A 27,579-nucleotide genomic window follows, 5' to 3' on the forward strand; every position below is an offset into this window, starting at 1 on the left:
GCTGGGCTTGGGCTCCTAAGTCTACTTCACTGTTCTCTCTCCACGGCTCTTAGATTTTCCCGGGGTGGATTTAACACACACACACCCCCGCCTCAACCCACCTCTGAATCTCTCAGCTTAGCACAGACTTCTACAAAACAGGTACAAAGGGCCGCCTTCCCTGAGGGGCCTCCCAGCCTCCAGCCGGTCCCACGCAAGACCTTCCTCGAGCCCCTCAGGGACGCCTTCTCGCAGGTTCTGAGGGTTGGGAAGGGCAGATGCCACGACCCCCACACGACGGAGGAGGAAGAGCCCGGGAGCGCGCCACGGCGGGCTCGCGGCACTCCCACGGGCCTCCCCGGCGGGTGAGCCCCGGGACGCTCCCGCATCCCCTAGGGCCTCGCCATCGGGCCTGCCGGGAGTTGTAGTCCCGTGCCCCCCCCCCCCCCGTCGTCCACAAGCCCTGAACTACAATGCCCAGCGTGCCCCGCGCTTCGCGCCCCCTTCTTTTTCAGCCGCGGGGACCTAGGAGGCTCTGTGAACCTGCTGACTGGGAACGGATATGGCGGCCACACTGGGCAGCGGGGAGCGCTGGACCGAAGGTACCGGGGACTGGCCGGAGGGTGGGAAGAGGCGGTATTCTGGAATGATCCGGGAGGGGGCTGTGGAAAGGGCGCGACGAGGCCCGACCCCGGGCCGGAGGCGAAGGGATGGAGGCCTGGGAGAGGATGCGCATCCTGAGGAGGGCTGCGGATGCGGTGGGGACCGCTCCGCGCCGAGGCCGGAGCCGGAAACGAGCAACGCCGGACCGAGCTGGGGCGCTGGCCCGGAGCCCAGAATCTCCGGGGACGACTTGTTGCCTCCGGCCCCCCCAGCCCGGTCCGGCCGTGCCCCGCCCCGGACCTGTGGCCGTCCCCCTCCCCTCCTCCCCCGGCACCTGCCAGCCGGCGGGGTGGCGGGAAGGCAGGTGACGGCCGTGCAGTCCAGTGCTTGCTCACAGATCCTTTATCCCTAACTCCGCAAAACCGCTCCGCCTGCCCCTGCCCCTCCGTCCCTTTAGGCCTCCGATCCAATACCTCTTGTGGGTCCCGCATTATGCTGACACTGCCCGGGGTGCGGGCGGGGGGGGATTGACAGACATGAGCTCGCAGAGCTGTCAGTAGGCCCCGGCTTTTAACGGGTTAATAGCCAATTACAAAATAGGGCCAGCTAGTCTTGGGCTAACAAAGCAAGGTCAAGAACTTGGGAAGCACATCATCAAGGCGGCAAGTACCACAGATCCGAAGGCCTAAAGGATGCGTTGAAGTTAGCCGGGCAGATTTATAGTGTTAAGCAACTGTGGGTAAATATTGAGAGATGTTCGGGACAAAGATGTTTTTAAAGCTTTTTCCAGAACTTCTAACAAGACACAAATGCTCTGCACTCTTTGGATTGCATTCTCTAGGCTATTATGATTTGATGAACCCTCTTTCATTAAAATATGACTTCTTTGTGGTTACATATATCCTCGTGATCTATCTAGCCAAATATTTTAATACATATTAGTTGGATAACTATTAGTTTATTTAACAGTTGATCTGCCCTCTACTTTATAACTTGGGATAAGATTATATAGTAACATAAATATTCTTGGGAGCTGGGAATGTGACCTAGTGGTAGAGTGCTTGCCTTGTATACCTGAAGCCCTGGGTTTGATTCCTCAGCACCACATATATAGAAAAAGCCAGAAGTGGCACTGTTGCTCAGGTGGTAGACTGCTACCCTTGAGCAAAAAAAGCCAAGGACAGTGCTCAGGCTCTAAGGACTGGGATATATATATATATATATGTGTGTGTGTGTGTGTGTGTGTGTGTATATATATATATATGTGCCAATGTTACTTCTGATCGTGGAGCACATAAAAATAGGTTTGTCTTTGTGCTGCACTGAAGGCAGAGTATTGAGTAGATTACTCTTGAGGCCCCTTTCTGTCTCTTTTTATCAACAAGGTTTGATGAATTACCACTCTAAGTGTGGTGAATTTATCGAGCTTCATGATTCTTGCATTTGTAGAATTTTCTTGGGTGCTTTCCCATGTTTTTGTATAGCTTTTCAGGGAATATGTTTATTCCATTGGGAATCATGAAGCCATCATGAAGTTCAGCACCCATTCCTCATACTCATGTGCTCATTCCTATAACCATCCTCCCAGAGAGTTGACCAGGGAGCAAAGTTGATTTGTAAGGCTAAGTGTGGTGATGCACATCTGTCATCCCAGTAGTAGAGAGGATGAAGCAGGAAGATCAGGAATTAAAGGCCATCTTAGGCTACCTAGCAAGACCTTGTCCCCCAAAAGGGAGGAAAAAAAAGTACAAAGTTAATGTGCACTGAAGGGGTAATTATTTTTCAGCTTACATTGATGCAGTTAGAAGAAACAAATATCCGGAAGATAGACCTCCTGAAAGTCATGACCCCTGTGGCTGCTGTAACTGCATGAAGGCGCACAAGGAAAAGCATTCTGAGAATGAGTGGAATCAGACCTGGCAGGAGGGGAGCTCCACTTATACAGAAGAACAACTGCTTGGGGTACAAAGGTAAGCACGAAGTGGAACTAAAGGAGTAACATGCTTAGAAGAGTACATGCCATGGAAGATGTCTACATAAAGACTGTTGTTCTACTTATTACGGAAGCAAGGTAGCATCCAGGTAGACTGGGTAGAAATGGAGTATTTGGAGTATAATGTGAGCTGGTTTAGCTTTAAGAAAAGCACCAAGGGCTGAGAATGTGGCTTAGTGATAGAATGCTTGCCTAGCATCCACGAAGCCCTGGGTTCAATTCCTCAGTTACCACATAAACAGAAAAAGCTAGAAGTGGTGCTGTGGATTAAGTGGTAGGGTGCTAGCCTTGAGCAAAAGCAGCTCAGGGAAAGTGCTCAGTGCCCAGGCCCTGAGTTCAAGCCCTAGGACTGGCAGGAGAGAGAGAGAGAGAGAGAGAGAAAGAGAAGAGAGGGGCACCAAGCTGTAAGTGACCTCTGAGATACACATGCTTAAAGAACATTCTATCCAGTAATCACAGAATATACAGTTCTCTCAAGGACACTTGAAACGTCCTCTAGGATTTTAAAAGATTAGAAGTAACCATACAGGGGCTGGGAATATGGCCTAGTGGCAAGAGTGCTTGCCTCGTATACATGAAGCTCTGGGTCGATTCCCCAGCACCACATATATAGAAAACAGCCAGCTGTGGCGCTGTGGCTCAAGTGGCAGAGTGCTAGTCTTGAGCAAAAAGAAGTTAGGGACAGTGCTCAGGCCCTGAGTCCACGCCCCAGGACTGGCAACAAAAACAAAAAACAAATAAAGGAATGTAACATAAAAAAAGTAATCATACATGTAATCCTGCATTAAAAAAATACAAGTGAGGGGCTGGGAATATGGCCTAGTGGCAAGAGTGCTTACCTCCTATACATGAGGCCCTGGGTTTGATTCCTCAGCACCACATATACAGAAAATGGCCAGAAGTGGCGCTATGGCTCAAGTGGCAGAGTGCTAGCCTTGAGCAAAAAGAAGCCAGGGACAGCGCTCAGGCCCTGAGTTCACGGCCTAGGACTGGCAAAAAAAAAAACAAAAACGAGTGGGGTATGGTGGCATAAACTGTAGCTCATGGATGACTATGGCAGAAGGATTATAAATTCAAGGCCAGCCTAGGCTACAAAGATGATTCCAGACCAGTCTGGGCTCTGAGACCCTGTCCTAAAAAATGAAGGGGAAACTGAGAGCCAATGGCTCACGTCTATAATTCTAGCAACTCATGAGGCTAAGATGTAAGAATCAAAGTTCAAACCAGGAATGTCTGTGAAATACTTATCTCCAGTTAATCACCAAAACAAACAAAAAAACTGAAAGATGAGCAGTTGCTTAAGAGGTAGAGCGCTAGCCTTGGAGAGCACAAAAACTCAAGGATAGTACTCAGGCTCTGAGTTCAAGTTCCAGGACCAGCATGTGCACACAGACACAGACACACACACCAACAAAGGAGAGCTATGTTCTGGTTTCTCACACCTATGATCCTAACTACTGAGGAAGCTGAGATGTGAGGATTGTGGTTTGAAAACAGCTCTTGCAGGAAAGGCTGTGAGACCCTTATCTCCAGCAATAAAAAGACTCCTCAGGGCCTGGGAATATGGCCTACTGGCAAGAGTGCTTGCCTCTTATACATGAAGCCCTGGGTTTGATTCCTCAGCACTCCATATATAGAAAAGGCCAGAAGTGGCGCTCTGGCTCAAGTTGGCAGAGTGCTAGCCTTGAGCAAAAAGAAGCCAGGGACAGTGCTCAGGCCCTGAGTCGTCCCCCCTCCCCCTGCCCCCACACACATAGAGAAAAGCCAGCGATTGATGGTTCATAAATGGTTCTAGTTACTCAAAAGGTTGAAATCTGAGGATCATAGTTTGACACCAGCCCTGGTAGAGAAGTTCGTGGGATTCTTATCTCTAATTAACCAACGAAAAGCTAGAAATGGAGGGATGGCCCAAGTGGTAGAGTACCAGTCTAGCCTGAGTTCAAGCACTAAGTTCCAGCCCCAGTACTGGCAAAACAACAACAATAAACACTGAAAAATAAGTGAAATACTTTTCAATTTATTCTATGAAGTAGTATTACCATGAAGCTAAAGCCAAACCAGAATCGGTTACAAAAAGGCAAAACTATTAACCAATATATTGTTTTTCTAATTTATTCACAAAAGGCAAAACTATTAAGCAATATATTGTTTTTCTAATTTATTCTTTATTGTTATTTAGAGGCGATATATAGCGTGGTTACATTTACATACATCAGTTAATAAGTACATTTCCTTTCCCATTGCGTGATCTGTTCCCTCATTCTCTCCCATTCCCCCCTCCCACCTCCAAACTTTCATCTGTGTCAACTGCAGCCAGTGTGCTCTACTGCTGTACCTTTTCACCCTTTCCTTTGATTCTATGACCTTCCCCCACCCTCCAACAGATGTGCACGTGAATAAACCATATACAAGGTAAAGAATACAGTATTATCAGAAAAAGAAAAAAAAATGAAAAAAAGCTCTAACCAGATGCCAGTGGCTCATGCCTGTAATCCTAGCTACTCAAGAGGCTGAGATCTGAGGATCGAGGTTCAAAGCCTGCCTGGGCAAGAAAAGTCTGTGAGTCTCTTATCTCCAATTAACAACTAGAAGACTGGGAATATGGCCTAGTGGTAAAGTGCTTGCCTTGCATACATGAAGCGCTGGGTTTGATTCCTCAACACCACATATACAGAAAAAGCCAGAAGTGGCGTTGTGGCTCAAGTAGTAGAGTTCTATCCTTGAGCAAAAAGAAGCCAGGGACAGTGCTCAGGCCTTGAGTTCAAGCCCCAGGACTGGCAAAAAAAAAAAAAAAATTAACAACTAGAAAACCGGAAGTGGCACTGTGGCTCAAGTGGTAGAGTGCTAGCCTTTAGTAGCTCAGGCATAGTGCCCAGGCCCGGAATTTAAGACCCATGACCAACAGAGAGAGAGAGAGAGAGAGAGAGACCTTTGGGTTTTTTGTCCTGGGGCTGGAACTCAGGTTCTGGGCACTGTCACTGAGGTTTTTTCAGGCAAGCACCACTTCCACCTTTTTCTGTTTATGTGGTACTGAGGAATTGAACCTAGAGCTTCATGCATTCTAGGCAAGCCCTGTACCACTAAGCCATAGTCCCAGCCCCTTGGTATGTATATTATTCTATATACATATGAAGAGGCACTTGGGTATTGGCACCTTTGTGATTTTCTCCTAAGACTATGCTCTTTGGTCTCCCTATATGTGAGTATCTGGAATTCTATGTAATTTGTAATATCCTAGTGCATTTTAGATCTAACTTCTGCATATGGAGGAGAATATGCACTGTTTGTCTCTCTGATCTTGGCTTACCTCAATTAACATGATTTGTTCTAGTTCCATCCATTTCCCTGCAAATGCCATTATTTATTCTTTCTAATGGCTGTGTAAAATTCTATGGTATAAAGGTATCATATTTTTTGGATCCACTCATCTATTATGGGGCATCTGGGCTGTTTCTATATTTTGGCTATTGTGAACAGAACAGCAACAAACACGGATATGCACAGGCCTTATTGTATACTGGCTCATGATGCTCAAGGTAGATGCCGAAGAGTGGTATGGCTGGGTCACAGGGAAGGTCTGTATTTGGCTTTTTTTTTCTTTGGCCAGTCCTGGGGCTTGGACTCAGGGCCTGAGCACTGTCCCTGGCTTCCTTTTGCTCAAGGCTAGCACTAGCACTCTGCCACATGAGCCACAGCGCCACTTCTGGCCATTTTCTGTATATGTGGTGCTGGGGAATCGAACCCAGGGCCTCATGTATATGAGGCAGGCACTCTTGCCACTAGGCCATATCCCCAGCCCTGTATTTGGCTTTTGTTTTTCCCCTAGTCATGGGACTTGAACTCTGGGCTTGGGCTCTGCTCCTGAGCTCTTCATCTCAAGGCTAGTGCTCTACCATTTGATCCACGTACCACTTCTGGTTTTCTGGTGGTTTATTGGAGGTAAGAGTCTTGTGGACTTTCCTGCCTGTACTGGCTTTGAACTTCAATCCTCAGATCTCAGCCTCCTGAGTAGCTAGGATTACAGGTGTGAGCCATCGTTGCCTGGCTTGTGTTTAGTTTTTTGAGGAACCTTCAGACTGCTTTCCAGCGTTACCAATATAATTTATGGATATAAATTCAACAGTGGAGGCCTGGGAATATGGCCTAGTGGTAAGAGTGCTTGCCTCATAAATTCAACAGTGGGGCAAACTAAATCCAGCATCATATAAAAGTGATTATGCATATTGGTCAAATGGGATTTATCACAGTACTGCATAAAGATCTATCAATAATAGTATACAATGTTGATCAAATAACAAAAATATGCACTCATTTCATTAGACATAAGAAAGGTATTTGACGGGGCTGGGGATATAGCCTAGTGGCAAGAGTGCCTGCCTCGGATACACGAGGCCCTAGGTTCGATTCCCCAGCACCACATATACAGAAAATGGCCAGAAGCGGCGCTGTGGCTCAAGTGGCGGAGTGCTAGCCTTGAGCGGGAAGGAGCCAGGGACAGTGCTCAGGCCCTGAGTCCAAGGCCCAGGACTGGCCAAAAAAAAAAAAAAAAAAGAAAGGTATTTGACAAAACCCAATGCCCTGGGCTGAGAATGTGGTTTAGTGGTAGAGTGCTTGCCTAGCATTCATGAAGCCCTGGGTTTGATTCCTCAGCACCATATGCACGGAAAAAGCCAGAAATGGCACTGTGGCTCAAGAGATAGAGTGCTAGCCTTGGCAAAAAGAACCCAGGGACAGTGCCCAGACCTTGAGTCCCAAACCACAAGACTGGCAAAAAAAAAAAAAAAAAAAAAAATCCAGTGCCCTTCTGTGATAAAATCACTCAAACTAGGACCAGAGAGGAACTTCCTCATCCTTTTTTTTTTTTTTTGGCCAGTCCTGGGCCTTGAACTCAGGGCCTGAGCACTGTCCCTGGCTTCCTTTTGCTCAAGGCTAGCACTCTGCCATTTGAGCCACAGTGCCACTTCTGGCCGTTTTCTGTATATGTGGTGCTGGGGAATTGAACCCAGGGCCTCATGTATACGAGGCAAGCTCTCTTGCCACTAGGCCATATCCCCAGTCCACTTCCTCAGCCTTATAAGGCCATTTACAAAACAAAACCAAAAACTGCAGCCAACATAACATTTAATGGTAAATGACTGGATATATTGAGACCCAGATTACCGGAATAAGACAGATATGATCACTGTTATCAGTTCTATTCCTTTTTCTAGAGGTTCGAATGAGGGCATTTAAGGCAAGAAAAAGAAATAAAAATTGGAAAGAGTAAAATTATGTCCATAGATAATATGATATTACATATAGGAATTATGAGAATTCTAGCCAGGCACTGGTGGCTCATGCTTATAATCCTAGCTAATCAGGAGGCTGGGATCTGAGGATTGCAGTTCAAAGCCAGCCCAGGCAGGAAAGTCTGTGAGACTCTTCAATTAACCACCAGAAAACTGGAAGTGGCGCTGTGGCTCAAGTAGTAGAGTGCTACCCTTGAGCTGAAGAGCTCAGGGACAGCGTTCAGGCCCAGAGACAAAAAAAAGGGGTGGTGGTGGCTGGGAATATGGCCTAGTGGCAAGAGTGCTTGCCTTGTATACATGAAGCCCAGGGTTCAATTCCCCAGCACCACATATATAGAAAATGGCCAGAAGTGGCGCTGTGGCTCAAGTGGCAGAGTGCTAGCCTTGAGCAAAAAAAAGAAGCCAGGGACAGTGCTCAGGCCCTGAGTCCAAGGCCCAGCACTGGCATTAAAAAAAAAAAAAAAAAAGAAAGAAAGAGGGGGAAGGGGGTAATGAGGGAGGAGGTAACGAACAGTACAAGAAATGAAATGCCTAACATATGAAACTATAACCTCTCTGTACATCACTTTGACAATAAATAAGAAAAGAAAGAAAGAAATTCTAAGAAATCCACTTACACACCAGAGTAGCACTAGAATTAGTGAGCTTGTGAGTTCAGCAGAGTTAGAGGGTACAAGATCAACATACAAAATGGATTGATTGGTTTTTTGTATAGGAGTAATAAATAAACTGACAATGAAATGAAAAAAGTATGTCAGGCTGGGGTGTAGCTTGATGGTAGAATGCCTGCTTGCTTAGTGTGCATGAAGCCATTGTTTCAATTTAATAACGACACCAATAAGAATAAGATGCTAAGTTAACAAGGAAGTTCGAGACATACATTAAAAACTGTAAAACTGGCCAATTCTAGTGGTTCATACCTGTGCTCAAGAGGCTGAGATCTGCAGATTGTGGTTCAAAACCAGCCTACGCAGGAAAAGAGCCGTGGCTCAAGTGATAGAGTGCCACTCTTGAGCAAAAAAGCTCAGAGACAGTGCCAAGTGTGCACGCGCACACACACGCACACACAATAAAACAACTATAAAATTTCTTTGAGGATAGATGTAGCTCACACCTGTAATTCTATCTACTCAAGAAGCAGGGAAGAACTGGGCCGCTGATGGCTCATACCTCTAATCCTAGTTCTGGAAGCTGAGATGTGAGGATTGCTGTTTGAAGCCAGTTGGAGCAGGCAAGTCCATGAGACTCTTACCTCCAATAAGCTACTCTGCCAGAAAATGGCACTGTGGCTCAAGTGGTAGATACTATCTTTGAGCAAAAGAAACTCAGGGATAGTGCCTTGGCCCTGAGTTCAGGCCCAGGACTGGAATAAAAACAAACAAATGATGGGGCTGGGGATATAGCCTAGTGGCAAGAGTGCCTGCCTCAGATACACGAGGCCCTAGGTTCGATTCCCCAGCACCACATATACAGAAAACGGCCAGAAGCGGCGCTGTGGCTCAAGTGGCAGAGTGCTAGCCTTGAGCGGGAAGAAGCCAGGGACAGTGCTCAGGCCCTGAGTCCAAGGCCCAGGACTGGCCAAAAAAAAAAAAAAAAAAAACAAATGAAACAAAGTCACATGAGGAAACATGATTTATATTTCCTCTAGGTAAGGAAAACATGGGAAGTGGGAATGGGTTTTCTACAGGATGGGTTTTTTTTTTTTTTTTTTTTTGGCCAGTCCTGGGCCTTGGACTCAGGGCCTGAGCACTGTCCCTGGCTTCTTCCCGCTCAAGGCTAGCACTCTGCCACTTGAGCCACAGCGCCGCTTCTGGCCGTTTTTTCTGTATATGTGGTGCTGGGGAATCGAACCTAGGGCCTCGTGTATCCGAGGCAGGCACTCTTGCCACTAGGCTATATCCCCAGCCCCAGGATGGGTTTTCTACATAGAATTTGTAGAAAACTTCCTAATGGTGGTCTCTTGGGGTGGAGTGTGAAGTGACAGGATGAAGAGGCAGAGAAACTTATTGTGTGTTTTTTTGTACTGTTAGGTAAATGGCCATGCCTGACCCTGGTAGCTCACACCTTTAATCCTCCCTATGCAGAAGGCTGAGATCTGGGGATCACAGTTCAAAGACAACCCAGGCAGCGAAGTCCCTGAGGACTCTTTATCTCCAATTTATATCAGAAAAAGCTGGAAGTAGAGCTATGGCTTAAGTGATAGCTAGCCTTGAGCAAAAGAAGTCCAGGCACAACGCCAAGGCCCAGAGTTCAAGCCCCAGGACTGGCAAAAGAGAGAGGTTGGGTTTCCTTTTCTGACTGGGTTGGCCTCAAGCCACAGCCTTCTTGATAAACCTCCCAAGTAGGTAGGATTATGATTATGGTGTGAGCCACCAGCACCATATTTTATTTTTTTATTTTATTATTATTATTATTACTTTTTTTTTTTAGTCTTGGGGCTTGAACTTGGGCCTGTGCACTGTCTCTGAACTTCTCTTGCTCAAGGCTAGCACTTGACCACTTGAGCCACAACGCCACTTTTAGCTTTTTGTTTATGTGGTACTGAGGAATCGAACCTAGGGCTTCATGCATACTAGGCAAGCACTCTACCTCTAAGCCATATTCTCAGCCCCATGATTCAAATTTTTCATTAATGGATTTAGGTTCTCACATATGGGAAGATTGTGTTATTTATATCTAGTTGAACAAATGGGCCTTTGTAGACATACATATTTCCTTCTCTTTTTTCCTTAGGATCAAGAAATGCAGAAACTATTATGAAATTCTGGGAGTTTCTCGAAACGCTAGTGATGAAGAGCTTAAGAAAGCATACAGAAAACTTGCCCTGAAGTTTCACCCTGACAAAAACTGTGCTCCTGGAGCAACAGATGCTTTCAAAGGTCTGATCCTAAACTGATACTTAATTCTTCATCTTTTGTTTGTCAGTCCTGGGGCTTAAGCTCAGGGCCTGGGCACTGTCCCTGGCTTCCTTTTGCTCAAGGCTAGCACTCTGCCACTTGAGCCACAGCACCACTTCTGGCTTTTTCTGTTTATGTGGGGCTGAGGAATCGAACCTAGGGCTTCATGCATGCTAGGCAAGCACTCTACTGCTAAGCCACATTCCCAGCCCTAATTCATTTTTTTACCCCAGCAGTGGGGATTGAACCCAGGGGCTTGTGCATGCTAGGCAAGCAGTCTTAGCACAAAGCTACATATCAAGCAGCCCTCTTTCCTTCTTTCTTTCTCTCTCTCTCTCTATCTATTATAATGTTGCCCAGCTGGTATTCACAATCCTTCTTAGCCTCCTGAATGCTGAAATTGCAGGTGTGGACTACAAACCTGACAGTAACTTGCTGTAACCATAGCAAGTTGTCTTTAGCCTTTCCCGAAATTGATTTATAAAGCCATTAAGCAGGCACTGGTAGTTCATGTCTGTAATCCTAGCTACTCAGGAGGCTGAGATCTGAGGATCATGGTTCAAAGCCAGCTTAGGCAGGAAAGTGCATAAGACCTCTTTCTTCCTTCCTTTTTTCCTTCCTTCCTTCCTTTATTTCTTTTGCCAGTCCTGGGGCTTGAACTCAATGCCTCATCACTGTCCCTGGCTTTTTTTGCTCAAGGCTAGCACTCTACCACTTGAGCCACAGCACCACTTCTGGTCCTTTCTATATATGTGGTGCTGAGGAATCGAACCCAGGGCTTCATGTATACGAGGCAAGCACTCTTGCCACTAGACCATATTCCTAGCCCTCCAGCAGACTCTTATCTCCAATAAACTACTCAGAAAAAGCTGGAAGTGGCACTGTGGCTCAAGTGGTAGAGCACTAGCCTTGAGCAAAAGAAGTTCAAGGACAGAGCCCAGGCCCAGAGTTCAAGCCCCAGGACTGTCAATAATAATAATAAATTAAGTGAGGCTTTTTTCCCCCTTTACCCCTTAGTAATTATCAGCATAGCCAATAGTAGTTTTCATCTACTTACTGTAATAGTTTTCTTGGGGGGGAAAGTATCTGGTTTCTTTGTAACAGCCTTTGGAATTGATTCCAATGATATTCATTGAAGACCTTCTATCTGCCTGATGCCACAGTAAATAAAACAAACATACTTCTTGTGGCTCCTACAAAATAAGACCTAGGCAGCACCCCCAAACTTCTAAGACCATGGAAGTTTTTGTTCAGAAAATCTGTCTATAAAGAGCATAAATAGAAAATAGACCTGAGGCTCAAAGTAGTAGAGTGCTAGCTAGCCTTGAGTGAAAGAGCTCAGGGACAACGCCCAAGCTCTGAATTCAAACTGTAACTGGCAAAAGACAAAACGTAAATGCTATTATAGATCAAACATATTTTCCTCTGATTTCCATGCTAGTTTTTTCCCCACATGTTTTATTAGCATCTCTTAACTGTACAAGGGGATTTCATTTTGATGTGTCTATAAGTGTGTATAATGTACTTTGACCAGTTCTAAGCAAGCCCTTTACTTCTGGACTATACTCCCAACTCCAAGAACACTTTTTTCCTTTTTTTTTGCTGGTCCTGGGGCTTGAACTTAGAGCCTGGGCAGTGTCCCTGAGTTTCTTTGGAGCTAGGCTAGCACTCTACCACTCAAGCCACATTGCCAATCCAGCTTTTTCTGAGTGGTTTATTGGAGATGAGTCTCACAGACTTTTCTGCCCTGACTAGCTTCCAACTGCGATCCTCAGATCTCAGCCTCCTGAGTAGCTAGGATTGTAGGCATAAGCCATCAGTGCCTGGCTCAAGAACACATTTTTGTGGGTTTGTTTTTTTGGTCGGTCATGGAGTTTGAACTCAGGGCCTGGCCACTGTCCCTGAGCTCTTTTGCTCAGGGCTGGCACTCTACTACTCTGAGCCACAAGCTCCACTTCTCGTTCTCTGAGTGGTTAGTTGGAGATGAGTCCCATGCCTTGCCCTGGCTGGCTCCCAGCTGGGACCCTCAGATCTCACCCTCCTGGGTAGCTATGATTTCTGGCCTGAGCCACTAGCACCCAGCTTCAGGAACACATTTTTGATGAGTTGAGAACGCTGGCCAGTGGGAGGATACTTTTGAGCTTGTCTGACAGTTGCACTGATTGGCTCTCTGAACTCAGGGCAGGGCCTCAACTTCCAGGACAACTAGGATGGCTTGAAACTCTTGATTAGATGCCAGGTGCTGGGGTTAGAGATATGGTTTAGGTGAACAAACCGAATGACAATGTGGGGCCCTGAGTTCAAGCCCAGTGTCAGCACACAAACTCTCTTGCTTTCTTTTTGCTGGTAATGATGATTGAACTGAGGGCTGAGGTGTTGTCCCTGAGCTTTTTGCTCAAGGTGAGCACAGTACACAAATTGTTTTTTAATTTAAATATTTAATTTAATTGTTATTATAAAGGTGATGTACAGGGGCTGGGAATATGGCCAAGTGGTAAAGTGCTTGCCTTGTATACATGAAGCCCTGGGTTCGATTCCTTAGCACCACATATATAGAAAAAAGCCGAGAGTGGCACTGTGGCTCAAGAGGTAGAGTGCTAGCCTTGAGCAAAAAGAAGCCAGGGACAGTGCTCAGGCCCTGAGTCCACGCCCCAGGACTGGTAAAAAACCAAAACAAACAAATAAAGAAATTAGTTCTCAAGCTAGGCTTTCCACCAAAGAAGTGGAAATAAATAGACTTGTGAGTCAAGTACTAGAATGCTAACCTTGAACCAAAAAAGCTCAGAAAGCCAGGCACTGTTGGCTCATGCTTGTTATCCTAGCTACTCAGGATGCTGAGATCTGAGGATCATAGTTCAAAGCTAGTCCAGGGAGAAAAGTCCCTGTGAGACTTATTTCCAATTAACCACTCAAAAACCAGAAGTGGCACTGTGGCTCAAAGCGCAAGAGCACTAGTCTTGAGCAAAAGAGCTCAAGGACAGTGCCCAGGCCCTGAGTTTAAACCCCACAGTCAACAAAAGAAAAGCTCAGAAACAGCACCCCGAATCCTGAGATCAAGCCCTAAGACCAGAAAAAAAAAAAAAATTGGTCTCACTTCAGCAGTAGTTCTTAGTTTGTGTAATTCATTCTTGTGGTTTTGGGCTTAGTAAACTCAAGAACAACTTCAAAGGCAAGCAGGCACTTTGGGAAGCTTTACAGATCCAAGCACCTCTTCTTGGGCTCTCGTAAAGTTATTTAGCACCAATCAGCTTTGGCCTTTTGCCTTTTCTCTGATCACCCTCAGACACAGCAAAGATGCTTTGCTTATATGCTACTTCTTGTTGCAGCGATAGGAAATGCCTTTGCAGTCCTGAGCAATCCTGACAAGAGGCTCCGCTATGATGAATATGGAGATGAGCAAGTGACTTTCCCAGCACCTAGAGCCAGACCTTATAATTATTACAGGGACTTCGAAGCCGACATTACTCCAGAAGAGCTATTCAATGTCTTCTTTGGTGGACATTTTCCTACAGGTTAGTATCCCAAAATTAGCCCCCCCCCCCCCCCCAGTACTGGGGCTTGAACTCAGAGCTTCACACTTGAACTGCACTCCAGCCTAACCTTTTCTAATTATTCTGAACATGGAGTCTCATGGACATTTCTGCCTAGGCTGGCCTTGAACTGCCATCTTCCAGATCTCAGCCTTTTGAGTGGGTAGAATTACAGGTGGAACTACTGGTTCTTAGCCAAAATTGTTTTTTAACTCTTAGCAAATTTGTTTGAAGATCATAGAGGGACAATAATTGTTTGAAATACCAAGTGTCGGGCTTAATCTCCATGTCTCCCCTGGGGAGACAACAAGCCCCCAATTGTGAGGGACAGTTGGCTCTGCTTCTTCAGCCAGTAGGAGGGGCGGAGCGTGTCCCTGTCGGGCTAAGCCGAGTTGAGGCAGGGCTGCCAAAACCCCCCGGTCCCAATCCCTCTTACGTATAAGAGCAGATGCCAGACACGAAGATCTCGGGGAGCTGGTCCGATGGACTACCAGCCTCAAAGGATTGTATTCAAGGGAGGGGTTTATATAACAGTAATGGCAGGCAGGAAGAGGAGGTATTGACTGGGTATTAACGATTGGCTAGTGAACTGTCCATCACGGTGATATCTCAGAACTTCCTCTATGGGTGGAGACCACAGCCCCCCAAGGACCAGGTCTCTGGGGTCTCTGGTTGCCATGGTGGCACACGTGGCCACGACGGAATGTGGGGCTGGTTTGCTTCTCTTCCAGCAGAACCCAGAAGATGGGAGTGGCTAGCTTCCACACTGCCCCAGGGCTGGAGGAAAGGCAGTGTCTCAGGACCTTCCTCTTCCCCCCAATGCCAAGCTGAATCCCCAACAACCAAGAGTTCAGAATCATTTAGACACTCACACTAGATGTTCACTTGAAAATGGGACCAATAAAATGATACTTACTTTGGCAGGTTGCTGTGAGGATTCAATTCCCCCCCCCCCCTTTTTTTTTTAAGATATTCACATTACTTCTACACAAGGCTAAAGGGAATATCTACCTACCTATCACATATCTATCTATCTATCTCTCTATCTATCTATCTATCTATCTATCTATCTAATTTATGTGTGCATGCATGCTGGTGTGAGTACCAGGGCTTAAAATTGGGGCCTTTCAGTTTTGCTCAGCATTCTGCCACTTGCATCATATCTTCAGTCTGTCATTTTACTGGTTAATCATGGCTTCGGGCAATGATTGTCACTCGGCTTCCTGAGATTACAGCCATGAACCGCCAGTGTCCAGCTAGGACCAGATCTTGTGTAATACCTTCTAAATCATTAGCAAGATGTTTATTATTATTATTGCAAAGTAGCAGATATAAAGATAAATAAGAAACTCTCTCCACTTGGGAACAGAGAAGGAGCCAGGAAGAAAGAGGACATGGAGACAGAAGAGGGTAAAGGAGCCAGATGCTGGTGGCTCCCACCTGTAACCCTAGCTAGCTATCAGGAAGCTGAATCTGAGGATCATGGTTTGAAGCCAGCCCAGGCAGGAATGCCCATGAGGTTCTTATCTCCAAAAAAACTGAAAGTGGAACTGTAGCTCAAGTGATAGAGTGCTAGTCTTGAGCATAGAAGTTCAGGGACTGCACTCGGGCCCTGAGTTCAAGCCCCAGGACTGGCACCAAAAATAGAAGAGAGTAAAGGACAGTGAACAGGATCAAAGTATATATGAAGATGTCACAACAAACCCCTTATTTTATGTAATTAATTATATCCTAAAAAACGTCAAAAAGTACCCTGTAGAGCTGTCTCATGTTTGTAATCCTACCTACTCAGGAGGCTGACATCTGAGGATCGTGGTTCAAAGCCAGCCTGGGCAGGAAAGCCCATGAGACTTATTTCCAACTTACTACCAAAAAGCTAAAAGTATAGCTGTGGCTCAAATGGTAAAATTAGCCTTGAGTGGAAATGTAGGACAGTACTCAGGCCCTGAGTTCAAACCCCAGTACTGTTGTGTGGGCTTGCGCGCACACACACACACACTGTTGGAAGTTGGGATAATTCAGTGCCCAGAAAATAGTCTGAATATCTTTGTGGTGCTGAGGGTGGAATTCATATTAGGCAAGTATTAGCAGTAACAGAATCTGATATTGGGCACTGAAGCAAATGTGAGTTAGATAAGATTCATGGCCCAAATCCTTCCTTTTCTAGTTGCTTAGAAATCCTGCTTCTTCCTCCAGAGTGCTGGTATTGTAGGTATGGGCCACCACAGCCAGCCCTACAAAAGACTAAATGAAATCAAGAGAGCTATACACATTTCATTCCCAGGTAGTACACTTGGCGTAGCCACTGTCTTATTTCTCTACTGGATAAAATAGACCAATATCTTATCTTCAGATAACCTAGTAGGGAACAAGGAACTTGAAGGTAAAACAAAACAGAAGTGTTTGCTATATCTCCTAAATGTTTGTTTTATTTCCTTCTTTTCCAGGAAATATTCATATGTTCTCAAATGTGACAGATGACAGTCATTATTACCGCCGGCGACAACGACATGAGAAGACACCGACACAAAAGGAAGAGGAAGAAGATAAACCTCAGGTACCTAGGGAAGAGAAGAGCGCTGCTGCTCGTAAAGTTTGCCATACCTCCCTCCATGGAGTCGAATCTAGAAGTTAAGTCTGAGCTGCTGCTAACGTGTGCAGTAGGACAGTAGAGGTGGCAGTAAGAAAAGCTGGGTAAGCCCAAACAGGCCAGAGTGGTAACTCAGCCACCTGTCCCCCGAATCCATTGTTTTGTGGCTTTCCCAGGATCTTGGTAGATCAAGAAAGTCTCCTGAAGCTCAAGAGCAAGAGCCCAGCGGGAGCCAGAAGCTGGGTGTTTCAGGCTCCGTGGGACTGTACTTACTAGGACTCTTCGAAGCCAGATTGGCTGGTTTTCCCATCACTCTTCAACTTGGTTTTGTTCTTTTCTAAGCAGGCTTCCCCTTGCAAATGACTAGTTAATAGTACATGAGAATATGTGTCCTTTCTTTTCTTTTTTGGTACCGTGGATCGAACCCAGGGCGTTGCACTCGCTAGGCAAGCGCTTTGCCACTGCGCTACATCCCAGCCCAGTGCTTCATTTCTTGAGATGATGACCCTCAACCCCAAATTCCCAAGAGGGGAGAATGCAGTTATCTCAGCTAGACTTAAGTTGTCCCTAGACCAATTAGCTATGGGTAAGGCAAAAGCGTTGCATAACTCTGTTGTGGCTATTAGAACCCCACCCTGGGAGAGTCCTTGTCTGGGCACATTTAGATAGAGGCTGCCTGCCTCCTTGGTCTTAGAAAAGTAGCTGCGGAATGACTGCCTGTCAGTCAGGGCGAGCCCCCTTCGGCCCTCACAGAGAGCATACGGGCTACTTAGTATTTCTCATCCCAGAAAGCTCTTTGCAGATGCTTTTTTTCTCTCTGCTGTGCACTGTCAATTTGTATTTCTCAGGAATTTCTTTGTATTTATATTTTCAATAAGCTTTATACTGATGATTCGTTCTTATATCATCTTTTTTTTTTTTCCTTTTTTAGACTACGTATTCTGCATTTATTCAGTTGCTTCCAGTTCTCGTGATTGTGATTATATCGGTCATTACTCAGCTTCTGGCTGCTAATCCCCCATATAGTCTATTCTATAAATCGTAAGTCAAATGCTTATACATTTTTGTTCTATTTTAATTGTTTTGTAACAGAGTCTCACTTGTAATTCTTGTTTATTTGTTTTTGTTTTTGTTGCCAGTCCTGGGGCATGGACTCAGGGCCTGAGCACTGTCGCTGGCTTCTTTTTGCTCAAAGCTAGCACTCTACCTCTTGAGCCACAGCACCACTTCCAGCTTTTTTCTATATATGTGGTGCTAAGGAATTGAACCCAGGGCTTCATGTATACCAGGCGAGCACTTTACCACTAGGCCATATTCCCAGCCCTCACTTGTAATTCTTTTTTTTGTTTTGTTTTTTTTGGCCAGTCCTGGGCCTTGGACTCAGGGCCTGAGCACTGTCCCTGGCTTCTTCCCGCTCAAGGCTAGCACTCTGCCACTTGAGCCACAGCGCCGCTTCTGGCCGTTTTTTCTGTATATGTGGTGCTGGGGAATCGAACCTAGGGCCTCGTGTATCCGAGGCAGGCACTCTTGCCACTAGGCTATATCCCCAGCCCCTCACTTGTAATTCTTGAACTCACTGTGTAGCCTAGTCTGATCTCAAACTCGATCCTCCTGCCTTTAGCTTCAAGTGCTAGGGTTACAGATGTTTGCCACCATGCCCAGCTTTTAAATCTTTCTTAATAATCTAGAAGATGAAAGACTTAAAGGTTTTGTAGATATATTACTAGTATTTCATTTCATCTGTCAAATGAAACACTGATCTTATGATTAAAGAAACAGCTAACAGTTCAAGTCAAAAATACTTGAGTAGCCTGTGCTCCTCAAATGGATTGTTTTGTTCTACAGCGACATCGTCTGGTCAGCCATAGAATGGCAACAGACAGTTTCTGAAGCATCAGTAGCATAATTTGATATTCAAAGTAAATTCTTCTCTCACGTTAACAGAGTTAGAAAGGAGCCCAGTGAGCTTGAGATAGGATTCCTGAATGCTGTGGGCCTCAGGTGATAGAAACCAGGACCTAGGGATTCTTTTCAAAAAATTGCAAGGAGAGGCCATTTATTAAACATAAAGGTATACATCAAACTATACTATTATGTTTCTTGCTCTGACTGAAAACAAAAATTCACTGTAGGGACTGGGAATATGGCCTAGTGGTAAAGTGCTTGCCTTGTATACATGAAGCCCTGGGTTCGATTCCTCAGCACCACATATATAGAAAACGCCGGAAGTGGTGCTGTGGCTCAAGTGGTAGAGGGCTAGCCTTGAGCAAAAAGGAAGCCAGGGACAGTGCCCAGGCCCTGAGTTAAAGCCCCAGGAATGGCAAAAAAAAAAAAAAAAAAAAAAAAACTTAAAAAAATTCATTGTAGCAATTGTAAATACGTATGGATTTATATAAAGTCTGATAGAATATTTTTTTGGAGATAGGATTTCTCTATGTGATCCATGCTGGCCTCGACCTTTCGACCTTCCTGCCTTCGTCTCCTGTGTGCTGGGATTACATGTGTGAACCACTGTAACTGGCTCTTGAATTAGTTCTTGTTTTTGTTTTTGTTTTTGTTTTCTTGACCAGTCCTGGGCTTTGAACTCAGGGCCTGAGCACTGCCCTTGGCTTCTTTTTGCTCAAGGCTAGCACTCTGCCACTTGAGCCACAGCACCACTTCTGGCCGTTTTCTATGTATGTGGTGCTGGGGAATCGAACCCAGGGCTTCATGTATATGAGGCAAGCACTCTTGCCACTAGGCCATATTCCCAGCCCTTGAATTAGTTCTTTCATTTTTTTTTCCTTTTTTTGTCAGTCCTGGGGCTTGAACTCAGGGCCCAGGCACTGTCCCTGAGAGTCTTGCTCAAGGCTAGCACTCTGCCACTTGAGCCACAGCGCCGCTTCTGGCCGTTTTTTCTGTATATGTGGTGCTGGGGAATCGAACCTAGGGCCTCGTGTATCCGAGGCAGGCACTCTTGCCACTAGGCTATATCCCCAGCTAGGCCATATTCCCAGCCCCTGGGTTTTTGTTTTCTACCGCTGGAGTGCTTCCACTTAAGCCACAGATCCACTTCTAGCTTATTTTTGGTGACTGACTGAAGAGGAGTTTCATGGACTTTCCTGCCCAGACTGGCTTCAAATCATGATCCTAGGGCTGGGAATATGGCCTAGTGGCAAGAGTGCTTGCCTCCTATACATGAGGCCCTGGGTTCGATTCCCCAGCACCACATATATAGAAAACGGCCAGAAGTGGTGCTGTGGCTCAAGTGGCAGAGTGCTAGCCTTGAGCAAAAGGAAGCCAGGGACAGTGCTCAGGCCCTGAGTCCAAGGGCCAGGACTGGTTAAAAAAAAAAAAAAAATGATCCTCTAATCTCAGCCTCATGAGTAGCCAGGATTACAGGCATGAGCCACCAATGCCTAGTCTTTCAATTGGTTTGGTTCTCAAAAGTTTGGTCCTTACACTAGCATTAGCTGGCAACAATATTAGAAATGTAAGCTCTGTCAGTATGGACCAACCATCTGAGGTTTTTATGTTTTCTTGAGCCAGTACTGGGGCTTGAACTCAGGACCTTTATTGGCTTTTGTGCTCAAAGCTGACATGTTACCACTTGAGCCATACCTCCAGTTCCCAATCCAATTTATAAAGTCCTCCTCTCTCCTTCCCTCCTTTTCTCTTCCTTCCGCTTTCCTTCATTCTTCCTCTCCTCTCTCACTCTCTCTCTTTCTCTCTCTCTCTCTCTCTCTCTCTCTCTCTCTCTCTCTCTCTGCCAGTCATGGGGCTTGAACTCAGGGCCCTAGGTACTTGCCCTGAGCTGCTTTAGCCACAGCTCAATTCTGGATTTTTTGAGTAGTTTATTATAGATAAGAGTCTCACAGACTTTGTTACCTGGACTGGCTTTGAACTGCCATCCTCAGCTCTCAGCCTCCTGAGTAGCTAGGATTAAGGCATGAACCACCAGTGCCCAGCTCCTTCCTTCCTTCCTTCCTTCCTTCCTTCCTTCCTTCCTTCCTTCCTTCCTTCCTTCCTCCCTCCCTTCCTCCCTCCCTTCTTCCCTCACTCCCTCCCTTCTTTCCCTCTCTCTCTTCTTTCTTTCATCAGTTGTGGACTTTGAACTCAGGGCCTGGGTGGGTACTGTTCCTGAACTTTTCTGCTCAAGACTAGTGCTCTACCACTTTGAGCCATAGCTCCTTTTCTGGTTTTCTGGTGGTTAATTGAAGAGTTTCACAGACATTCCTGCTTGAGCTGGCTTTGAACTGTAATCCTTCGATCTCAGCCTCCTGAGTAGCTAGGATTGCAGGCGTGAGCCACCAGCGCCTATCTTGTTTTGTTTTGAGACAGTGTCTGATTTGTGGCTTAGGCTTGCCTGGAACTTCTGATCCTCCTGCTCCTCCTTCCCAAGTGCTTGGATTACAGGCACATGCCACCCCAGCTCACATTGTTTCCAAGCGTCCAGCACTCTTTCCACATGAAAAGCCAGCTAAGAGATACAGATCCTTTTTTTTTTGGCCAGTCCTGGGCCTTGGACTCAGGGCCTGAGCACTGTCGCTGGCTTCTTTTTGCTCAAGGCTAGCACTCTGCCACCTGAGCCACAGCGCCACTTCTGGCCGTTTTCTGTATATGTGGTGCTGGGGAATTGAACCCAGGGCCTCATGTATACGAGGCAAGCACTCTTGCCACTAGGCCATATCCCCAGCCCGAGATACAGATCCTTGAAGGAAATAAATTATATATGCTGAAGCTCTATCCACAGCATGAACCTGCTTGTGTAATATATCAATAATGATTTTCTACTTGCCACTTTGCTAGGGGAATAGGAAGGGTTGGGTATACTAGCCAATGGAATCTCCAAATCTATGGCGTGATAGGGAGCGTCATAGCTAGAGGCCTGCGCTGGAGTCAGAGTGCCTAATGTTACGAGCTCACCTATGCCTCTCTCTCTCTGTTTCAGAACCCTGGGCTATACCATTTCTAGAGAAACTGAGAACCTACAGGTGCCTTACTTTGTGGATAAAAACTTTGACAAGGCCTACAGAGGAGCTTCTCTGCGTGACCTGGAGAAAACAATCGAGAAAGATTATATCGATTACATCCAGACGAGTTGCTGGAAGGAGAAACAGCAAAGTAAGATACTGGAAGCAGCTTTCGCTGGTAGTTGTGCCTTCCAGCATGCAGCAATGCGGCGATCTCAGCTTCCTGGTCCCTCCCCTCTGTGTGTCCTGGTTATATATTTATGTGAAGAGACACAGGACACAGGCCCATTCAGGATACTGCAAACAAAAGGGGGAAGTTTATCGACAATACATGTGGCAGGATTAGGAGAATTTAGGAACCTAGAAAGCATCCGTCATCTCTTGTCTATTTGACAAGTCTTTGGGTCTCTATCTCTGCTGTACTCTCTCTTCTTTCTGCTTTTCTTCGTCTCTCCAAATGTTTCTTTCTTTCTTCCTTTCTTTCTATCCCTCCTCCTCCTTTTCCTCCTCCTCCTTCTTTCTTCTCCCTTCTTCTTCTTTTTCTGCCCTTACTATGTAGCCCAGATTGGACTTAAACATGTGATATTCCTGCCTCAGCCTCTCAAAATACTTGGATTATCAGTGTGTACCAACAAAACCTGGTAATGGTACTTTCCATTCCATGGTCCATTGTGGTTACTGCTCTTTTTTATTGCTTTCCCATTAGCCTCCAATCCTAATCATTGTTCCCTTTCTGTATCACAAGCTTCCTTATGAAGTTCTTAGTGCCATCTAGTTTGATCAGTTTCCACTTTTCACATCAGAGAGAAATCTCATTGAACCACCCTATCTTTTTTGAGCCAAATCAAAAGTTTAGAGGTTGCTGTTACTGAGTCAGGTATCTGCTACGCCACTTTTGTAACCTGCTGTGGAGACAGAACGAAGTAACCCTGGGTGGGATTTCTCTGCAGAGCTGGAATGGTAATGTCTGCCTCTTGGCTTACAGCTCCACTTGCTGCTAGGGGATGCTGGCAGCGGCAGTTGCCCGTCTCTTAGCCAGGAGCTCCACTTTCTATCCCATTAGAGTTACACGGACACATACACACCATTAGTAACCGCCGCATCTTGGCTTTACAAACTTGGCTTTGATTATTATTTTTTTTGTCAAAGCAAACTCTGACTTATCTTTTAAACTTTACTTCTGGTATCATTAAATATCTAGCTGTCTGATAAGATCTTTGGTCACCGTGCTGCTAAGTCCTCACTGACCTATCACCTCTCCCAGCCCCAAGTTAATCTCTCCTTCCTCATTGCTCCTAAAGCTCTTCGTTCTTCCCGCCAGTACAGCGCTGCTCATCCGGTGTTAGTGTGCCATACATAGTAGAAGACATGTCATTCGAATTCTGTGTCCCAGGCCCCCAGCGCAGTCCTGGCTTCAGAACAGATATTCAGTGTCCTTAGAGAAGAGAGGATTTGCCGGGTGCTGGTGGCTCACGCCTGTAATCCTGGCTACTCAAGAGGTTGAGATCTGAGGATCATGGTTCAAAACCATCCCTGGCAGGGAAGTCTGTGAGACTCCTATCTCCAATTAACCAGCTAAAAACCAAAAGTGGCGCTGTGGCTCAGAGTGGGAGATCACTAGCCTTGAGCAAAAGAGCTCAGGGACAGCGCCCAGGCCCTGAGTTTAAAGAAGGCTATGTGTGGATCCAAATCAAGGAGAAAGCCAGTCAGTGTATGTCCCACATAGTCCCCATAGTTCCAGGCATTAAGAGAGCTTTGAACTTACTGCTTTCTGCTAGAGTTGCTAGAATTCCGCTAGGATTGGCTGCATATCTGCATTTCACCTTCTCCCCCTCCCCCCTGGGACTTACGATACAGAACTATGCGGAGAGCTCATCGCAGGCATTGTACTGACCGAAGGGGCCTTGCTTTTTGCCAGCTGAAGTGCTCGCCAGGTAGAAGGGAAAATAAGTGAATAAGCACAATGTGTGAGCTCGCTGCCTCCTAAGAGGGGTTGTCAGCACGAACCCCTTCAGGATCTATTTCTGGCATTTGACAATGGCTCTTTGGAGCCATTCCACGCTGCCCAAGTGCCATTTGAGAACCGGCAGCATCTGCCCTCTGAATCCAGCAGCCAGTGCAGCCAGAGCGGTTAAATTTAGTTCTTAGAGCTGGTAAAAATAAACCCACTTGAGAACAAAGTTCACTCTTGGCAAAATACTGAATGGAAACTGTTTTTTTATCTAAGTTAGTCATTATCTTTTTAAATCTTTTGTTTACTTTTCTCTGCTTCTTTCCTTAGAATGCTTAACCTAGCCGCCTGTGTGTGAATACTGACACTGTAATTCCCCAGTTTACCCCTTCCCTGCTTTATCTGCATAATAGACCGAATACCAGGAGGGGAAGTGGCCCCGCCCCTTCGCGAGGAGGACCAGCCTCCTCCCTGTACAGCTGAGCAGAGCTCGTGGCCCCAGCGGGTTGAGGAGCATGTCTTCCATGCCCTTGCCCAGGGCAGCTGAGAGGTAGAAGGCAAAGCTTTGAACTAGGGCAAGAATTAACTAGCTACTAGAGCAGCCGTGTGGATTATAGCTGATGGCGTGGGGGTCACTCTTAGCATTGGGTGTGACACATAATAAGTGACTCATTCTTGGTGAAGTCCAGGCTTTCTGTGGCCTTGAATTGTAGATCAGAGGTAGCTGTATTTCACGGGGCTAGATTATGGGGGTAGTTGGGGTTTACCAGAACCTTCCAACTTTCACAGTCCATTCTGGGCTCTGAGACACTCTGGGACTTGCTTCTTTAGTCAGTGTACCTTTAAGACTCAGCACTCTGTCCATCTTATTACACTGGGCCCTTAGGGAAAAGGGACATTTTGTTAAGACAAAAAAAGGTGTCTCGGGCTGGTAATGTGGCCTACTGGCAAGAGTGCTTGCCTCCTACACATGAGGCTCTCAGTTCGATTCCCCAGCACCACGTATATGGAAAACGGCCAGAAGTGGCGCTGTGGCTCAAGTGGCAGAGTGCTAGCCTTGAGCAAAAAGAAGCCAGGGACAGTGCTCAGGCCCTGAGTCCAAGGCCCAGGACTGGCAAAAAAAAAAAAAAAAAGCTTGAGCGGTGGACTTAGTGCTGAGGGCTGGAGAGGACTCGGGAGCAGAGACCTTTCACTCGGGGGCAGCACATGACCCTTCCCGAAGCTCTGTCACCTGCAAGATGGCTATGCCAGCGCAGCCCTGGCAGCAGACCTCGCAGCACCCTCGCCAAGGGGGAAAGCACGTTGTTCTGCTGCCCGGGAGACCTGCTCCTTGCCAAGCCATCGCTGGGCTAGCGCCCAGGCTGCAGTCCAGTGCACAGGGCGGGTTCACCTTGGAGTCCTGCCCTTCATCCACACTTGGAGCCCAACTTGGTATAAAAAGAATTGTTGTGCGCAGAAATGCCAAGCCATGTTACGTGTGGATAGCAACTTACTGAGGAATCAATGCCCGTCGTTCTTTCTGGCTCACGTTAATTCCTGTTGCGTGGCGGTTTGCTGATGAATCGAACAGGTGTGTCTCCTTCCACTAACAGAAAAATCTGTCACAAGATGATTAGGAATGGATAGGCAGATTTGAAAATGATTAAAATAGCATGTTCACAAGTATGGTCCTTTCAGCATTGAGTGGCCGCCTGCTTGTCGGAGGCTGGGGGAGCCCGTGGCTCGCCCAAGCTCATCCTGTTAGTTGGCAACACACTCCCCTTCCTGAGAATGCCTCTGTAAAAGAAGAAAAAGTTGAGGCAGTCCCACCACTGTGGAGTCAGGAAATAGAGCAGAGATTACATTCTAGTTGAAAAATAGAATGACCTTCGCTACCGCGCGGAGAAAATGCACTTCCCTTAGTCAAGGAGACAAAGGACACCGGATCCCGATGATTTCACTGTGAAAAGAACCCAGCTGCTCGGCCTTTGAGTGGAGGACTTTGGACGAAAGCGGCCAGCAGCCCGGCCTTGGGGGCGCGTCCCCCCCAGAGGTGGGCCCTGTGTCATGGGTGAGTTATGGAGCAGCCACGCTGGGGAATGAAGCAGCTGTCTTTGTTTCAGATGACAGGAATAGGCAGTTGGACTCCAGTCTCTCCAACTGCCAAGCGAATGCCAGGGAGAGGAAGGCTGCGAGGGCTCCTCTTACCACACACGCGCACGCTTTCCTCCCTGATGCCAAATGTTTTATTGATAAGAACTACGAGCAGTGCTTTGCTAAGAGTGCAGACAGGCTTGCAGGATCACAGGTGCCTGTTAATCCTCAGCACCTGGTGTACGCCTACTGTACACTTCTTCAACAAAGGCACTAAAGTCAGCCGGCTGCTAATGGCTCTCGCCTGTAAACCTAGCTACTCGGGAGGCTGAGATCTGAGAATTAAGGTTTGAAGCCAGCCCAGGCAGAAAAGTCCCTGTGAGTCTCTTATCTCCAATTAACCACTCAAAAAACCAAAAAAATGGAGTTGTGGCTCAAAGTGATGAGTGCTAGCCTTGAGCAACATAGCTCAGGGACAGTGACCAGACTGGACCACAAGTGGAAAAAAAAATAGCATTAAAGTAAAAGTGATTCCAGACATGTGAAATGAGACAAAGAGCTCAGCTTTTTTTTTTTTCCCCTGCCAGTCTTGGGGCTTGAACTCAGGGCCTGAGCACTGTCCCTGGCTTCTTTTGCTCAAGGCTAGCACTTTACCACTTGAGCCACAGCGCCACTTCCGGCTTTTTCTATATATGTGGTGCTGAGGAATCGAAACCAGGGCTTCATGTATACAAGGCAAGCACTCTACTACTAAGCCACATTCCCAGCCCAAGCTCCACTCTCCTGATGAACTGGTTACCTCTTTTGTTTTTCAGAGTCAGAGTTAACAAATTTGGCTGGATTATACAGAGATGAACGGCTGAAACAGAAAGCAGAGTCGCTGAAACTTGAAAACTGTGAAAAACTTTCCAAACTTATTGGCCTTCGCAGAGGTGGCTGAGAGGGTGGTGTCCTTCCTGCCCAGGATCTGGGGTTTTGTTACTTGTTACTACTTATGTTCCCAAGTCCATTTTATAATACAAAATTAGGAAATGATGAACATTTTACTATTTGTGAACCTTGGGCAGAGTTGAGGGGCTTGAGCATGGAGCCAGACCTTTATTTCATCACAGAGTCCTCCTGGGGAGAGGCTTCTGGGACAGGAGCACTTCACTTAAGCGACATAGGTGGCAAAACATCCACTCAGCCTACCCTGCCTTTGTGAAGACAGTTGAGGGCATCCCAGAGCACGGCAATGATTCCCTTGCTTCTTCCCATCTTCAGTGATCTTGATACCCAGGCATTCCTGGGCCTGGCCGAAGCAGTTCCATATTGTTTATGGCATCTTCCAGGAATCATCTCCCTACATAAAAGTCATTATCATCTCTCTTGAGAAATAGCCCTGGGAATCCTGGCTTTCTGTTATCCCAGCCTCCAGTCAGAGAATCCAGAAATTAAAATCACAGATGAGTGGAAATTCAGCAGCTAGAAGCAGAGTCAGGGAGAAGGGGGAATGAAAGACTCAGTTCACCTCCTCAGTGCAGATCCCCAGGCCATCACAGAACCCAGATTCTGCTCTTTGTCATTCTCCCTTGATGTACTTGTTCAGTACCTGCACCCTTGAACCGAGTCCCTCCATTCCACAGAGGTACTGTGGTTAGACCCACGAGGGGTCAGAGCCACCCAATCAGTGAGCCTCCCTCTGTGGTAGGGGCAGCGGTTAGTGTTGGGTTCTGCAGCCATT

At 46.5% G+C, this 27,579-nt stretch overlaps 1 protein-coding gene across 1 annotated transcript; it reads left to right on the forward strand.

Annotated features, from left to right (window-relative positions):
- Window positions 1-472: 472 nt before the first annotated feature.
- Window positions 473-27,579, forward strand: Dnajc18 (DnaJ heat shock protein family (Hsp40) member C18). The gene is made up of 8 exons (XM_048331243.1): window positions 473-581; window positions 2,369-2,552; window positions 10,597-10,742; window positions 14,087-14,272; window positions 16,738-16,847; window positions 17,812-17,921; window positions 21,811-21,983; window positions 26,672-27,579. The coding sequence occupies exons 1-8, from the start codon at window positions 542-544 to the stop codon at window positions 26,794-26,796; spliced, it is 1,074 nt and encodes a 357-aa protein (XP_048187200.1). The 5' UTR covers window positions 473-541; the 3' UTR covers window positions 26,797-27,579.

Source organism: Perognathus longimembris, chromosome 22, assembly GCF_023159225.1.
Source record: "Perognathus longimembris pacificus isolate PPM17 chromosome 22, ASM2315922v1, whole genome shotgun sequence".
In the NCBI taxonomy this organism is placed as follows: domain Eukaryota; kingdom Metazoa; phylum Chordata; class Mammalia; order Rodentia; family Heteromyidae; genus Perognathus; species Perognathus longimembris.